Source organism: Monopterus albus, unplaced genomic scaffold, assembly GCF_001952655.1.
Source record: "Monopterus albus unplaced genomic scaffold, M_albus_1.0 scaffold131.1, whole genome shotgun sequence".
Classification (NCBI taxonomy): Eukaryota; Metazoa; Chordata; class Actinopteri; order Synbranchiformes; family Synbranchidae; genus Monopterus; species Monopterus albus.
The window spans coordinates 158,052-175,363 of record NW_018128011.1 but is presented as its reverse complement, the minus strand read 5'-3'; the positions used below and the strand labels follow the sequence as shown (position 1 = coordinate 175,363).

Below are 17,312 nucleotides of genomic sequence, written 5' to 3'. Positions count from 1 at the left end.
TAACTGTGCATGTACCCAACTAAAAAAACATGATGCCAACACACCAAAGCATATGTTCTGACAGTGATCACTACCTACCATCACTACCTCCAATTGCACAAACCAAACTCTTCATATCTGGGTTTTCAATTCCTCTCTGCACCTGCCTCTGTATATTTATCTGTCGCTCATCTCTGTCTTTCTTTATGATCCTCTCCAAGTCTACTGCTTCTCTCCAGTGCTCCCATCTCTGTTTGGAGATTTGTGTAGTTTTATTTTATTTATCTTTATTTAACCTTTATTTTTCCAGGGTAATCCTATTGTGGTTTGCAAGCTCTTTTTCAAGGAATCCCTGGCAAAACAACAAAATCAAGAGTTACAGACAGTCAGTGCAATATAGATAGATAGATACAGTCTTTTGATGCTGTTTTGTTGCTGCACAGTCATTACTTAAAAAAGCTTTACACTGGTCCTCTTGACTTGTCACACACACATACAATGACACAATTCATAGCTGACAAGAAGGGAAGGAATTTAGAAGAAGTGAAGATGACAGTCTGTCTTATCGCTCTTATCTCCCCATTGCTTGTTTACAGTTCAGATGAGCCTCTTCACACAATAAACATAGGAGTTACTATCTTCGCGAGTAGTTTTTATGAAAATGATGGGGTGTAAGGTTAGATCCAGTGTCAGCTTTGGTTAAAGTTAGGGTAAGGGTTAAGTGTTAGGCAAGTAGCGGTTCTGGTTAAGGTAAGGTAAGCCTCCTGAAAATTAATGTAAGTCTATGTAAGTGTGTGTGTGTGGAGAGAGTGGGAAGCAGAGTTAGACTGTAGGCTGAAGGGCTACAGCAACAACATGAAATCAATATTTTCCCAGAGTTCTGCTGCAGCAGTAAGTCAGTGTGTCGTGCATGGATTTGAACATTCCTTACATACAGTATACTGTATATCACATCGTCTTGTGTCTCTGTTGTTTGCTAAGCAGTATTCTGTATGTAAAATGTGTGGATATGTGTGTCTCCAGATTTCTTCTGACCATAAAACACACACACACACAGCATCGGTAATTACATTAAGTCAAATATAAATGGAGCCAATCCCGGCCAGCAATCGGGCAAAGACGGGGTACACCCTGGACAGGGAGTTTGTCTTATTTTAAGCTGAATATTTCTTGTACTTTCTATTAATTTAGCCTTTATGTAACAAGGGTGATAATTTGTTTTCCACTTTTTGACATCCTAGAGCTCATGACCATATTGTCAAGTACCTTTTTTGATGAATGATGAATCATAAATATTATGTCAAAAGCATATTAAAGGCACCAGTTATGTATCATAGAAGCATTTTTTTAATTGAAAGACACCTGTTTCACTATTTAAACAGTAGTATTAGTTTCCAAAGGCACACAGATTCTTACGATTCAAAGTGCTGTATAAAAACTAAAAAAGTTTATCAGAGAAGATCGCTGCACAGTTTACTGCTGTTTTCTGTGGTATTGCATGGATATTGCAATTGCGAGGAGAGAGGAATCAAGGAAACAGGAAGGAATGATCAAATAAAACTGGGATTTACTAGCAGTGCACCTCTCTGCTTCCTCCCTCCTGCAGAGTCTGACATGCTGATTCATTTTCTTATTCATACAGTTCATATTAAAGCACATATCGGAGCGTTTTTGTGAGAAGTCTGCGTTGAGAGAACAAAGTACCAGTTAGCTGGTAGCCTGTTAGATTATTACAAGACCTGTCTGTACTAATGACCCTGCTTTTATGATCAGTCAGCCATAAACGTAAAGACTGAGACAGTGATCCTCACATTCCACATCATGGATTCATCCTCAGCTCAGAATAAAATCTATAGCCCACTCTGTTTGTCTTTCTAACACTGCCAGCACACTGAAGCACATTGGACTGTACATTACTGTAGCCACTATAAAGTTTGGAGATTTTGTGAATATTTCTGAGTGAGAATGGTTGTATGTAGTGCAGCTGTAAAGACCTGAACATTATATAAACTGGACTAAGTGCAGTTTGAAAGTGAATTTTCATATAATATTAACTTGTTTTAACAACATGTAAATGACAATTTAAATTCACAATATGGCTAAATATGTTTATTTGATGCTATTGAACATCATTTTAAAATTATTTTATCATCATTTTAACCTTGATGCTCATCCAACTGCAAGTCACCACAATCATTACTGGATCAGACTGAGGCTACAATCAGAGGTCTATAACTGAACTTAGACGTCTGTAACTTAGGTTTTATCTGTTTGATTTGCTGCTTCACCAACATTTAGATTATAAGTAAATGAATGATTAATGTAACAAACAGTAAAATTCCAGCACCATACACTAAGGAAATCCAACCAGCTTTCTAGAACACCACCAAAGCATAAGGTGTATCATACATGTTTATTTAAGATGAACCAGGTTTTTCCACTTTGTTTTATGCTACTATAAAAGAATGTGTGAATCCTAAATGTGCCCTTCTGTACAGTATGTCTGCTTCCATTATACTGTCTACTGTATGCTGTTTCTCATTTCCAGAGAAGGAGCAAAGAGATTTCACCTGCTAATGCTAAAAAAAAATGTCATTCTTTCTTTTCTTATGATACAATCCACATCTTTCTCTCTTTGTGTGTGCAGAAAATGCGCAGACACAAACACACAGCACAGTGCATGTATAATGACAGAGAAGTACTCCCAGCTCTCAATGGGGATCTCCTTGTCATGGTTTATCCCGAGGAATTATCATCCTCTCACTCTAAGTGCTTTGTTGTCACATCTCAGGTCTCCTGCACGATAGATACACTGTCCTGACATGTATGTGACAAAGCGTCTCTCCGTTTGTTGCTCTTCTACATTTCATTGGCTCATTCTCTCCATTTTTCTCTCACTCTGTTTTTAAATGACATTAATAACACAAAAACACTGACCAGCAGCTATTGTTGGATAACAACAGTGTAACACCAGCCTTGATTATTTAGTTTTTCTTTTTCTTTTTCTTTTTGTACAAACACTGTAGATGAGGAAAGTTTGTGGTGACAGAACCCAATTAAGGGAATCTTTTTCATAGTTCATTATGAGTCTCCAAGTGATTGCCAGGAAGAGTAAATGAATGGAAAATGAATATGCTTACACAAATGAATATGCTTACACAGACCCATTAGCAATGTGTGCTCACTATAGAATTAAAAGGGTCTATGCATTTCTACCATAAACAATTTTCATAAGTTGTTTGTCCAGTAGATAAACACATGTAGCTGTGTTAGCATCAGCCTGCTCGAGACACTTAATATTGTGGGAGGAATTAGGGACAAAGAGGCAATAATAGTAAGCACACTAATTAGATTACACTGTTCACTTTCACTTAGAGTGGTGAAGCCACTCTGTGTTGATTATTTTATTATCTTTCTCTTTACAGAAAGCACTTAATCCAGCACAGTTTGCAGTCTTTTAGCTCAGTTTAATTTATGCTCTCAAGGGTTGAAGCTGGCATGACTCATGGTTGGAGGAATTTGCATTTCTATCTTTGGCTGATTCGTGCTGCACTGTGCAGACGCTCATGGCTCCTGGACAAACTGATATTGTAAGTGTCAAATTAACGGAAAAGGTGAGGGCCACCACACACATCTGGAACAACTTCAGTGTTCCTTGGCACAGATTCTTTAAGTCTGTGAGAAGTCTGCTGAAGCAATGAACAGTCTTCATCCAAAAGATGTCTTCTGATGATAGTGGTAGAGCGTTCGCTATGAAACCTTAATCATACTCCAGTAGACACATGTAAGACTTTATTTGGACACTTTATTAATCATTATAAACCAGCAATACTCAAAAGAGAATTCTAGTGCCTGATTTAGGCTGCCTGAATCTAATCAACCCCTGCAACCGTGAATGGACACTAGGGCCTTGGGATTACTCAGCACTTCAAACTGTGAGGGCCTCTTCACTATCAAGGTTTTCACTACCATAGAAAGGCCTAGGTGCAGTGCCTAACTGTTTCTGAACGAATTAATGAATGTAAACAAGGCGACATATCAGAAACAATGCAAAAACAGTGGTGAGTTATATATGTACTGACCTGATCTCAAAATGAACCATAAGCTGGTAACAGGAATCACCTGTCAATCAATGACTGGTTTGTGGACAAACATTTGTGTGATTGGCAGCATTGCAAAGCTAATCAAAGAGCTGACTTGGTTTTCTTCTGTACTGTCAACTTAGGGTAGTAGTTACAGCCATCACTAAGGTTCACCTCCACAAAGAATACATGAAGTAGGCTATAACTTTGTGTATGATAATGGAGATAGCAAAAGGTAGCCTGTTTTACAAGTTTAAAAAAATGCTAATGTAGCTAACACCTACTGAATTAGCTAGGTTATGTTAGCCAGTTGATGTTACATAAATAATATGTTAGAAATGTAAATTAGAATTTCCTTCAAATAATTTTAACCCTAAGCCATCTGAAAACCTAGGGGAAACCCTGTCATGTGCTTGTGGTTCACTGGTTAATGCTTTTGACATGTTTCAATGTTAAAAACACTACACATTATTACTGATGCTTTTCTTCAACGCACCTTTGCTACAAATTTGAAAAATATATATTTCACTCCCTTGACCAGTTAGTGCCAGGTCACCTGCAGAGCTGCCCCAATTTAAATTCCCACAAGATTTCATCTTATATGAATGTGCTACCTGTAACACACATTTGAATGCTTTTGTTTATCATCTGTGATGTAAAAAACATCAGATGTAGACGCAGTGAGAGGAAGTACAATACCAGGCTTTAGCTTGGACACTCCTACTCACTCATTTGTTTTTCTTTGTTTCGGTTATTTTCTACATTGTAGATTTAAACTGAAGACTTCAAAACTACAGTATGAAATAACATTTATGGAATTGTGCTATAGGCAAAAGTATGAACAAAGAAATTTATGTTTTAAATTTTAGATTCTTCAGATGACAGATATTTGCCCTAATGACAGTGTTGCACACTATCTTAACCAGTTTCATGAGGTAGTCACCTGAAATAGTTTTCAATTAACATGTGTGCCTTAGTAAGTTGTGCTGTGCCAAGGTAGTGTTGGTATACAATCAATCATTACTTTAGGTTATGGAGGTCAAAACCAGAACATTTCAAGAACTTTGGAAATACAGTCACCAAAACACCCAGTGCTCTGATACAACGGGCCACCATAAGGATCACCACAGTTAGCTCTGCTGGGGAGGAGAAGTTCATTACATCACCAGCCTCAGAAATCAGCAAATAATGGTACTTCAGATTACAGCCCACATCAATACCGCACAGAGCTCAAGTAGCAGGCACATCTGAACAGTTGGGAGGAGACTGCGTAAATCTGCTGCAAAGAAATCACTATAAGAAGAAGAGAACTGCTTCGGCCAGTGGACATTAGACCAGTCGAAATCTGTATTTAGACTTGTTATTTGTTGTTTGTCCCTTTCATTTCATAGGGCCCATAGGGGTGCCTCTGCTCCTTCAGTAGTGGCCAGAATTGCAACAACTGTGCCAACATTAATGACAACATACGTCACACCTTAAAGCTTTACAACAGCTAGGTAGCCAGCTAGCAAGCAACAAGCTAGCAGACCTCTGTGGTCTTGGCAACTGTCATATATATGGTGTTATAATACTGAAATTGTCATAAACTATCTGGTTAGGTTTAAGCACAAAAACTATGAGTGTCACAGCAAAGGGTCTGAATATTTATGACCATGTGATATTTCAGTTTTTCTTTTTTAATAAATCTGCAAAAATGTCCAAAATTCTGTGTTTTTCTGTCAATATGGGGTGCTGTGTGTACATTAATGAGGAAAAAATGAACTTAAATGATTTTAGCATATGGCTGCAATATAACAAAGAGTGAAAAATTTAAGGGGGTCTGAATACTTTCCGTACCCACTGTATACCGCTCTTTCCTGAACAGGGTCACAGGGGGGCTGGAGCATATTTGTAAAATACACAGCCTGTCACACTGTTGTTCCTGTGTTGCTCTGTTTACATGACACAGTTAAAACAAAGTGCAGTGATTCACCCGACAAAATGCAAGTCAATGCAGAGTCAAGAATGACAGGCTCTAAAACCTGCAGACCACGCATACACACAGAAAACTGCTCTGTCCCTAAAGTGGTTTTCCACCACCTGGTACTGGCTCAACTCAACTTGACTCGTTCTCACCTTATTTGTGATTCCATCAGTCAAATGATGGGGATAGTACCTGGTACCTTGTACTATTTTGGTATCACCTCTGTCAAGGTTCCAAGCAGGCTGAAGCGATGCCAAACAGTGACATGTAAACACCGCAGGCTAGCAACTGGTCAGTGAAATTGCATAACTTACCATTTTGCATCACCTTTAAGCAACCAGAGTCGTCTCATCATCTGAACTTCAAAGTACTATTTGCCAAACTCTCCTGTTTGTTTCAGGAGTCTTTTGTCTTTCTTCCTTCAGCCACTTCTGAAACTAAATCTCTCTTTGCTGTGACATACAGCCACATACCGAGAATCAACAATAGCATACCTTCGACGTCCTCCACTGTTATTGTGTTGGCTGCTGATGACATCACAGCAGTGTAATGTGGCGTCGTTGTCACAGCCAGCTACACTGCGGTGGGGACTATCTGCAGTGGAAAATGAAGCAGCTGGTACCAAAAGCAAGTAGATTTGAGTAGAGTCGAGTCAAGTTGAGCTGCTACTAGCCATGGAAAAGGGGCTTTAGGCCTCCCTGTTACATAATGACAACAGACTGCATGGATGTGGGCCACAGTTTTCCATTTTATGGTTTGTTTTTTATTTTGTTGGTTTGAAGGGGTACTTCATGAACGAGTGCTCACACAGGTATATAGTCACACACTGTACACATGCAAAGCTTTTAATGACAGAATGGGAGGTCAAAAAGACACATTTGTTGTGACCAAAATCATCTATCACACACACATACAGTACACACTCCATTCTAGTCTGCACCTTAGCTGATGGTATCTGGGCTAATCCTTTATTGTTTAGTGGAGACAGAAGTAAAACAACCACAATAATATAGATTTTGTATAACTGGAAGTCGGGGGAAGGTTCTGAGAGGCAGGTGGGAGAGGATGGATGTTAAAAGGGAATTGGAGAAGGAGAGTGAGCGAGGGTGGCGGAGGAATGGAGAAAGTGAGGACGAGAAAAAGAAGGAACCAAAGAGAGAGAGAGAGAGAGAGAGAGATGACTTAAAACCTGGGCACGAGTGAAAATAGATGGGCGATACATGAGAGGCGAAAGAGAAAGCAACTCACCCATCTGTGTCCTGGAAGTTGACATTCACTTTCTTTGCAGAACCAAGGAGCTCTGAAACACAAATAAAGTGGAGCATGAATTGATTTTTGCAGCCAATAAATGTTAGTAAAAGCTGGTTGATGTCGTTTTATAACTCAGCATATCAGTGTTGTGTTCAGTGTTTTTGATTACAAAATCATTGTACTATACAACATGAGGTTAATTCAGTCCTCAAGCCAATGAACCAACATTTTGCACTTTTTCCTCATCCGTTTCTCCTGAATGAATGACTCAGAAGATGTCATTCATTTTGAGTCATTTTGTCATCATACTTCCTTGCCCGCTGTTTAACACAAAGGCATATCATTCCCTCAAGTTCAGGCCCCCATGGTGATAACATGCCCTATAACTCTGTATATGTACATCATTCACCAGCTACTGTATTATGAGCTTGTGCATGGAATGAGGTAATTTGAATGGAACGGACATTCAAAACTCACAGACAGAAATAAGATAAAAATGTGTGCAAAATGCACAACTAGAACACAAAATTAGATGTCCTGTCATTTGTTGATACAGCTTAGGGAGCACTTAGTTTCATTGAATGCAACTCCCTGCTAAGACAAACATGACAGAATGGTTGTCATATATGAATGAGATCCTGATTTTAAAATGATTAATTCCACAGCACTGTTGTTAAAGACAGACACACACTGTAAACAACTTAGTTTACTCTGTTTTAAAATTTCTAAAACACAAGGAAACGCTTTCTGTCATTAAAAGCCCAGTGCACTTGCTACTTAACAAAGTCACTGAAAGCAGCCTTGCATGCCATCTTTGTACCTATCAGGTACAATATAGCTTCAACAGCCACTTTTTGGTGCCCAAGCTGCAGGGATGTTGAAATTTTATTACTTTTTTTTTTTACAGTGTACGTTAACACTCATAAGCACATCCTGTACATTGGCTTGAAAGAACAGATACAGTGTATGACTGCACTGAGTTTATTAACACAATGCTATTTTTCATTATTCTCATTTCATTTTTGTCTCCTGTTAGTGTGGCTGATGATACAAAACTGAGGCGCAGCAAACACGAGCCTGCACTCTCTCTTTCTACACAGACACACACTCCCTCCGGAGTGCAGGAAACAGGACAGTCCCTCTATTGTCGAGGAGACAGCTCCCAGCGCCACTGGGAGAGGAACATTGATTTCCTAACAGGCTATTTCTGGCCTCTAAATGCAGGGATTCACTCACACACTCTCTCACTAAAACATGCACAGACCCATGGACCAAGAGCTTTCAAAGACACCGTCTGCAGTATATCCTCTGTATCTGTATATGTGCTTTCTGTAACACCACAGAACCTGATGTGCATCCAGTAACTTGCATTACAATAACACTAATGTGAGGCTCCATACAATGACTAGCATCCTCCTAAAAATGAACATGCACACATACTTTTAATGTCATAACATCACGCCTGCCAGGCCTGTAGCCCTGTTGTGTGACAGGAAAAACGACACACCCAAGAAATCATTCATCAAATGTCTTCAAGTCCTCTGCCATGAAACTCTTCCACCCAGTACATCTGGATTTAAAAAGTTACAGGAAAGTCCATTATTGTCTTTCTTCTTTTTGTTTTGTTTTGTGGATGCCTGTTCCTCCAAGCCTTCAAGCGACAAGTGAAACATGTAATTTGCATTATGTGATTGTGATTTTAAATGAGGTATTCTTATTTTTGGAACAGTTCCAGTTTCAAGTCAGATGCATGCATTGCATGCATGCATTACTGCATGTCTCCTGGGGGGAACTGAACCACAAACACATAGCTGAATTAAGTAACATGCCCTGGCAAAGGTGAAAGGTCAGGAGCACCCAAAGGGCATGCATTTTTTAAATTGTAGCATACATGCATGAGACACAACAAAGGTTAGATGCTTGGTTTTATGCTGATTCTTTGTTTTCATACTGGTGGCAAAAGCGGGCTGACGTTATCTTCAGGGGAAAGGAAAAGGGAACGTCACTGCTTTTAATAACATGCTGTGCTGTTATATAATATTTATATGAGACTGAGTCTGTTGTAAAGAAACCTTTTAAGCAAGGGAGTTTAATTTTCTGTATCACATGAAATAAATGTTACCAATGTTACCAAAAGGAGAGGAGGATTTCTTTGTTCTCTTATAGCCTCAGTGCTCTGCCTCCAAAGTTATTCTTCTTGGTCTCTCTCCCTCCCTGTCTGGCAGTAAGGATGGAAAATAGTGTGCTGGACTCTGGAGTGCTCTCAGAAAGCAGACCTGTTGTTCTAGCCCTGATCGATCTGTCCCCCCTCCCCCCTCCTCTGACTGTTTCCTTCATGTCTCTACACCTCTTCTTCATTTTCTTCTTTCTTTTTGCACCACCCTTCCCTCCGGGTCCACAAATGAGAAAGGAGATATCATTTCTTTTCTCTCTCATGCAACCATTTTTTTCACTCTTCCTGTAGCAATAATATTACACTGGCAGGCCTTGCAGCATCCTTCACTATTAAGATAGACTTTATGCCCTTGAACATTACCCAGTAGTAACACATCAGGACTGTTGTAATATTTCACACTCCTGCCAGTTAAAACTCTCCCAACTGTGGTTTAAATCCTACACTAACAGAATGTCACTTAATTAACCTCTGAATATAGATTAAAACTGGCAGACTGTAATTTTTTTCCTTCATCTTGTAACCTTTGTCTTCCTATTTATCCTGTGTCTGTTTCAAAGTTGCCAAAACTAAAGGCTCCTGGATTAATCAATACACTACAGGTTCATGTTAAGGTAATTAGTTGAAATTATTTCATCTTTGTTTCTAAGACGTTTTGAAATACAAGTGATCGACCAATACCAGACCTGACTGGGGAATGCAATGAGCTGATAAGAGCTTTCGAACCAATGCCGCTGCAAACTGAACTAATCAGTATACCAGCAGATATGTTTGCATGTGTGTATGTGTGTGTTTTTGTAGCCTTTCTAGGGAAACCCCATATATTGTGCCATTTATTTTCTTACTAATTACAGGACAATGTGATATCTTGTCCCAGTTTGTAGGCTTAAAATACTGTTTATATTTATGTGTGTCAAACATTCCCCAGGGAAAAAATCCATTCAGTGGCGTAACATGAAGCTGCCAAATTCATCACAAACTGACCAAGAATCCTTAAGTGAACTTGTCAAAACTGCTGAATGTTTCTACAGAGTGTTGATGCTGTTGGCACGAATGCCAATTTTAAATCTCTGTGGGAGTTGTAGTTAGCATTTCCCCTGACATTTTTATGTCCACACTCACCAGTGTTTTTCTAATACAGTTGCTCATCTGTTTTAGTGATGATACAAACAGGAGATTTTTATGTCCATCCAGGCCTTGAAGTGCCCTAATGTCTGATCACCTAACAGGGGAGAATCTAGAAAATGTTGGACAGGGTGGCCAGGCTGGGGCACAGACTCAGAGAGGATGACACATTTGAAATACATGTAATTAAATTAAGGCCCTAGTTATATGAAATAATAAACCAAACATTATTAAGAATCAAACTGTTTATTATGTGTAAAAATGAGACACACATAATTCTTTCTTTAGCTAATTTTGGCTGCGCTCCTTATCTACTCCCAACTGGCGACATCACTGCTGCACAGTGGTTCCCCCCAACTGAGGTAAATCATGCCAAGTATTCCACAACAACACAACTGGAGAAATGAAAAACTAATTTGACCAATATCAATTATAAAGCCCCAGAAAAATGTTGTGTTTAAAGCAACTAACTATTTGTCATTCTTTTTCATTTTTCATTCATTACTACTCACAAGTGTCACATTTTGACTGCAGCAGGGGTGGTCAGTCAGACTTTTGGCATGGCCAGTACCATCGCTTGCCACCCCATTGGCTCCACCCATGTCACCTAACCTTGAATGCACAGTCAACTAGCTAATATCCATGTAAAATAGCAGGTACATCTAATGTCTCTTATAAGATCGTTCCTGTGTCCTATATCCTCAGTCGACCCGGAAGTCGTTCTGGTCCAAGGATGTAAGTACGTTCCAGGTCTCAGATATCGGCTCTGAGTGCCGAGGACGGTGCTGGAGGAGGCAATGTCAAGAATACATAAAACTATCATTTGTGCATGTTTTTTTGTGAACTGACATGCCCCTTTATCAGAAATCAGTTGGTAATTGGACACTTTAGATGACTGATGAAAGGACACCTCCTGTCATCAGCGTGTTTCCTTGAGTCTCCTCATGTGTTTTCCTTGCATCTTACATGAGTGGGACCAAGACACAAGGAAAAGATGCAAATGAGTGAAACAACAGTGCTTATAAGAGACATGAGATGTACCCATAGAAGGTCAATTCTATCTTTCATGCCTCTGTGTTCATGTGTGTGCGTTGAATAACCATCTGGCTTTGAACTGAGTGACCTCACTTTTCATTTTCAGGCATCATAAAATGACATGACCTCCCTCGTGTCATCGAATAAGGACAGAAGTTCTGTAAGAGACATCATATAAGGGCAGAATGGGTAAGACTGGGAGCTCTGCCAACATCATCCTCTGCCTGCCAGATGTGCAAACACAGTAAATCAGCCTACACAGACACACATGCTAAATGTGTGTATCATGACTGTATATACACAAAGTGCCAAGCAGTTTCACATCCAAACCAAATACACACATGCTTTACATTGATTTGTGCATAACTCTGATGTCTCAGCATTATTAAGTCACTGTATCCCCATATAAATATTATGTGTGTGTGTGTGTGTGTGTGTGCATGTATCAGCATGGTAACTGCAGGAGCTGTTTGACCCTCATTGACCCTCTCTGCTTCCTCCCTCCTTATCAACACTGCCTGTTCAGAGCTTTCTGAGCAGGCAGTACACACATGCCATCTGTTCACAGCTCACACCCACATACATACACAAACACACACTCTTAATTGCTGACTCAGTGCCTGTACAGTAACATACATCCTTCACCCTTACAGTGATGTCACGTGTGCACATTAGAAAGCACGTACATGTACTGAGCATGCACTCAATAACATGTTCACACTTTCTCGTTTTCTTTTATGAGTATTTCCTATGATAAATAAGGCCCAGTGAGTCAATACGTTGCTTTACCATGTGTTAAGCCCAGCTGCACCAACAGTATCAAACACTCCCCTGTATTTTCACAATGATCCATAAAAGATTTATATTGAAGAAGTGGGCTGATACCTTAAATGTGCAGCACTGCTGGAACTCATTGTCCTGCCAAAGAGCTAGTCCAGCCAGGAATGGTGGAGCTGTGGGAACTGTGGTAATTTTGGTGTAAGTTCCACATCTGTTGCTGTTCCCATCCAAGTCACCAGCACTCAGATGGAACCAAATCAAACTGCACAGCACAAAAGATTAATTTTGGACTGGTTCCCCTTTTATACTTAAATGTAGTACAATTCTGTGGAATAAAAAGATTTATTTATTTCATGAACTCAAAATCCATTTATAGCTATTTATGGCCAGACATTTTTGAGCAATAAGCATTTATTATATAATTCCATTATGTTATTTTCTTGCTGGATTAATTGTTAAAAGGAAAGGATGCATGCATGTGATCCATGTAAGTGCTGTGTGTAATTTTATCTGATTGATATCAGCCTCACTGTTCACTGCTATGTATATTAAGGTACTGCTAATGGTCACCCAACATTTCCTGCTGCCATTGTTTTGCATTCAAAGAATTCAACTGGCCAAAAAGGGAGTGACTTTTATTGTGATCCATGTTGACAAATCAACCAGGACTGAGATCTTGAGGACTATACAAAGTCACAGTACTATCGACAGCAAGCCACATTTCAGATGACACAGTGTCATTTTACAAAACCCAACAAAAGGGAAAACAGCAAAAATTTCAGAAAACACAACAAAAAAGAGAAAAAACATTATAAAAAAGCAAGGTCTGTGACAGCTTTTTGGATACAGAGCTGTGTGAGGTTGGCATGAAAAACAGACTGTGTATGTACAATTAACAGTGAACTGAACCCATGTGAACTCACCAGTGATTATGAACGGTCAGGAGGCTTCAATGCAATACTAAACGCACAATAAACCCAAATGTAACAGTTGTGTATATGATGTCTCTGCGGGTGGTTTTTTTATTCTTTCTGTTCAGGCATGCATGGTTGTCCAGATGCACACAACACTTCACTATTTTGTAGGCTGCTGCAGCAGAACTCTGGGAAAATACTGATTTCATGATGTTGCTGCACCCCTTCAGCCTGCAGCCTAACTCAGCTTCCCTCCCTTCACACACACACAAAGTACTTGTACTTCTATCTTTGTGGGGACACTCATTGACATAATGGATTCCTTAGCCCCTTACCTGAACCTTAACCATCAGAACTAAATGCCTAAACCTAACCATTACCCTAACACCTAACCTAAGTCCAAACCCTCAAAAAGCTGTTTCAGAAAGTGAGGACTGGCCAAAATGTCTTCACTTACCAAAAATGTCCTCACTCTATAGCAAAAAAATATACTTTTTTGGTCCTCACAATATAGCAAGTACAAGAACACACACACACACACACACACACACACAAAACTAAAGAGCACTGGGTTGCATAGAGGTGGTTGCTAGGCAACAAGCATCTTCTAGCTCATCCTACACATGAAAAAGTGTGCTGTGCCCAAAACACAAAAATTCAGCATCACATGCAAACCCCCCCAAACACACACACAAAGACTTTCACATTGCTGTAAAGAGTGAGATGGCACTGTGAGAGTGTGACATCCTTATTTCCAGATTGAGGTGTATAAAATAGCAGCGCCATCATCCAGAGAGACTCTGAGTGAACAAATGTAAGTTCATGGAGATGCCTCTGTTCAGACATTAAGCTGACGCCCGCATGCAGGACAGCTGAACTCACTGCACTGTGCTAGCTTCACTTCATTACCACATTTAACTCATTACTTACTATAAATACAGACTATCTCTCCTCCCCAATAACTCCTATGGGATGCTAGTAGTAAACAGTCTAATTGTGTATTTTAATGTCTCTCAAACAGCCTGATTGTCATTTTGTGGGAAGCCCTGTGTAAATCAAAGCAAGCGAGTACTAAGTCATTACACCAGAAGGCAGTGCAATTATAATTCTAGCCAGGAAAACCCAACGCAAACACATTAACACAATCCACTGACAGGCCAGGGTTAAACAGCAGCATCCGTGCTACAAATGAGTGGTTCTAATTTTGGTTTTTGTTGTGGATTATCCAGTCAAATGCTACTAAAAAATGTATGCCCATAATTATGCACTGATTTTTGAGGTGTCACAAACACAGCTCCTCTGTGACTGCATGAAGTGGTGAGATGATCTGTAATGGGGTGCTGTCTCATGTACTAAACACAGCACTGACAAAGTGTTTCAGATTATATTTGGAACATAGTATGTCTGTGTCTAGTTAACGCAAACACTACATGACTTGTGTGCTGACAAACATAATCAAGGATTTGGGCACTCTGCCGATCTAAAAAGGGTGATAAATAATTTTTGAACACTGAAACAGTAGTTGGGCATTTAAAAAACAGCTTTTTCATTTGCAGTCCTGTAACACCGTCAGACTCACAATAGTCAGTTAAAAATCAAAATGGATGCAGCAGAACCAGCGTTATTGTCTTTCTTTTTCCAGACATTCTTCTTTTGTGTTGACACCTACATTACCCACAGTGCAACCTGACTTGATTAGCTCATCTGTACAGATTTGTTTGAAATTCCTCTTTAACTCTAGGCCCACTGATGATGTTTACCAGAGGTTTTATGGTTTTCATCAACTCCATCTGCTGATAAAGACTGTGAGATAATTAAAAGCTCTGAGAAAAGCTGGTAAGAGGAGGTTGGTGTAAGGGTTGTTGCTGCTGTTATGAGTTGCAGGAGTAGGTTACCTATTTGTTTTTATTTCTAAGTTTGAGTCATTCTGTGTTTCGGTGATGAAAACAGTAATTGAAGGCTCTGATCATAAACCATTCAATTTAAGAAACATAAATAACCAAAACAATGTAAGCTCAGGTTTTATGTACTTGACACTTTGTTACACTAAATGTAACTCAGGACTCTTAAATAAACTTTTAAAAATACTGTTAAATGAAAAAAAAGTTCAAGCATTGTCCCGAGTCTCTTTACTAACTGTTGTGCTATCTCTTGTTATTTGTGCTTTTTTTTATTTACATATCCAAGCACTCTCTTTTCTCTTTTGTTAAAATGTTAAGATGCTTTACACACATGGTCAAATATGATTTGGGGTGAATGCATAACCCCTCACATGTAAATGCTAAGTTTCCATCTAAAATAAACTAACAATGCATAGCAAAACACTTTACATACAGTACAACCCTGAAAACAGTTTATAGATCAGTTATTTAGGAAAGTCAGTCATTAAAACTCATTGGAGACACTGGACACAAATCTTAAGCCATTTTTAAAGAACAAACAGAATAGAGACCAGACTAAAATGAATAAAAAATGATTCCCATATTTTCTGTGTGATCTCTGCTACTCAACTGACCACAGACCGTCTCTGTCACTCGTTGCCACGGGATAATTTCACTGACTGACAGCTGCATTGTTGAAAAGTGACAGCTGATAATTGCACACTGTCACACTAGACAACGTCACGTCATAGATGAATGGCAACAGAGATGGAACCACGCACGCATGCAGTGTTGAACACGTCAACACAACAACATAAACACATACAGTATAGCAGCAAAGAAGGAAAGCAGCCAGTGCATCCACTTGCGCACTCACAGATGCATTGTTCAGATGGTGCCAGAGCAAGTCAGATGTGCAGCCAACTGAATTCATTTACACAAACATCATATCCTGGCTAACTCATCACATGCGCACACGAACACACGCACATTTACAAACACACCATGTGATCTTGACACATCTGTTTCTGAGACCTTTGACAGCAGGAGAGGATACTAGAAATAAAACAACACAGGATGGAGGATGAACGAAGGAGAGGTGTGTGTGATAAACTTAACCCCAGAAGAATCCAAGAGATCAACCCATTTTTCTGATTCTCTTACCTGAGCAATTTCTCCCACTCCCTATCATTTTGTTCTTCTCTGTTTGTCTTCTTTGCTCTCCAATTTCCCTCCTCTTGGTCTCCTCCCTCCGTACATCCTTCCTCCCAGTGGTTTATCTCCTCTACTTCCTCCCGTGCTATTTTTTCCTTTCCTTTAATCTTCCATTTTTAATCGCAAACACATTTCTCTATCACTCCCTCCCTTCCTGTCTCTCACTTTTTGTCTATATACACTGTATGGTATGTTCGAACACCTTTGGAATGAGCAGGAACGGCAAACTTGAGCCTGACCTTATCATCCAGCGTCAGTGGTTGATGTCAGTATAATACTCTTGTGCCAATGCCTGTCAATACCTGCAGCCAGGTTCAGAAATTTTTTCTAAAGCCTTTTCAGGGCATCAGAGGCTGTTAAAGAAGCAAATCAATGCCTATGGTTTTGGACTAACAGGTTCACATGTGGGTGTAAACTTCACAGTACTTTTGGTAGACACACAGTGCTCAAAGTTTTTCTCTACTCTTCCACTACTTCACCCTCCCAATGTTTCTTTTATTTGATTATGTATGCAAATAATGAATTAAGCTCAGGGGGCATTATACACTTGTTGAGGGACAAATTGCATTTAATGAAACCCCCATGTTCATGCAATTATACCCAAATCGCCTACAACTATGTAGTTTCACACAAAGATCACCACTTTGTTCATTTGTACCACCTGTCTAAGTCAGAGTGAAATTCAGGTTATTAGGCAAAGAAAGCCACTAAACTAGTGATAGAAAAATAAGACTTTTAATAAAAGGAGAGAGGAACATTTGCTGCCACATTTGATCTAAATAGATACAACATGTTTGCCTGTAACTTCATTAATAATTCAACAGTAAATCATCGATCTCTTCTGTTGTACTTTAAAGGGTTTTGTTTGCTTTTATTTTTTTTAGCTCTGAATTGGTGAAAATGTGGGTCAGCAGG

General features: G+C 39.4%; 1 protein-coding gene across 6 annotated transcripts in view; it reads right to left on the bottom strand.

Moving 5' to 3' along the window:
- Window positions 1–17,312, bottom strand: part of caskin1 (CASK interacting protein 1) — a 100,249-nt gene that overhangs the window by 45,498 nt on the left and 37,439 nt on the right. For all 6 annotated transcript variants that reach the window (XM_020613248.1, XM_020613249.1, XM_020613251.1 and 3 more), the window contains exon 2: window positions 7,273–7,324. In XM_020613248.1, coding sequence (XP_020468904.1) covers window positions 7,273–7,324 — 52 coding nt within the window. The remainder of the gene's footprint in view (window positions 1–7,272; window positions 7,325–17,312) is intronic.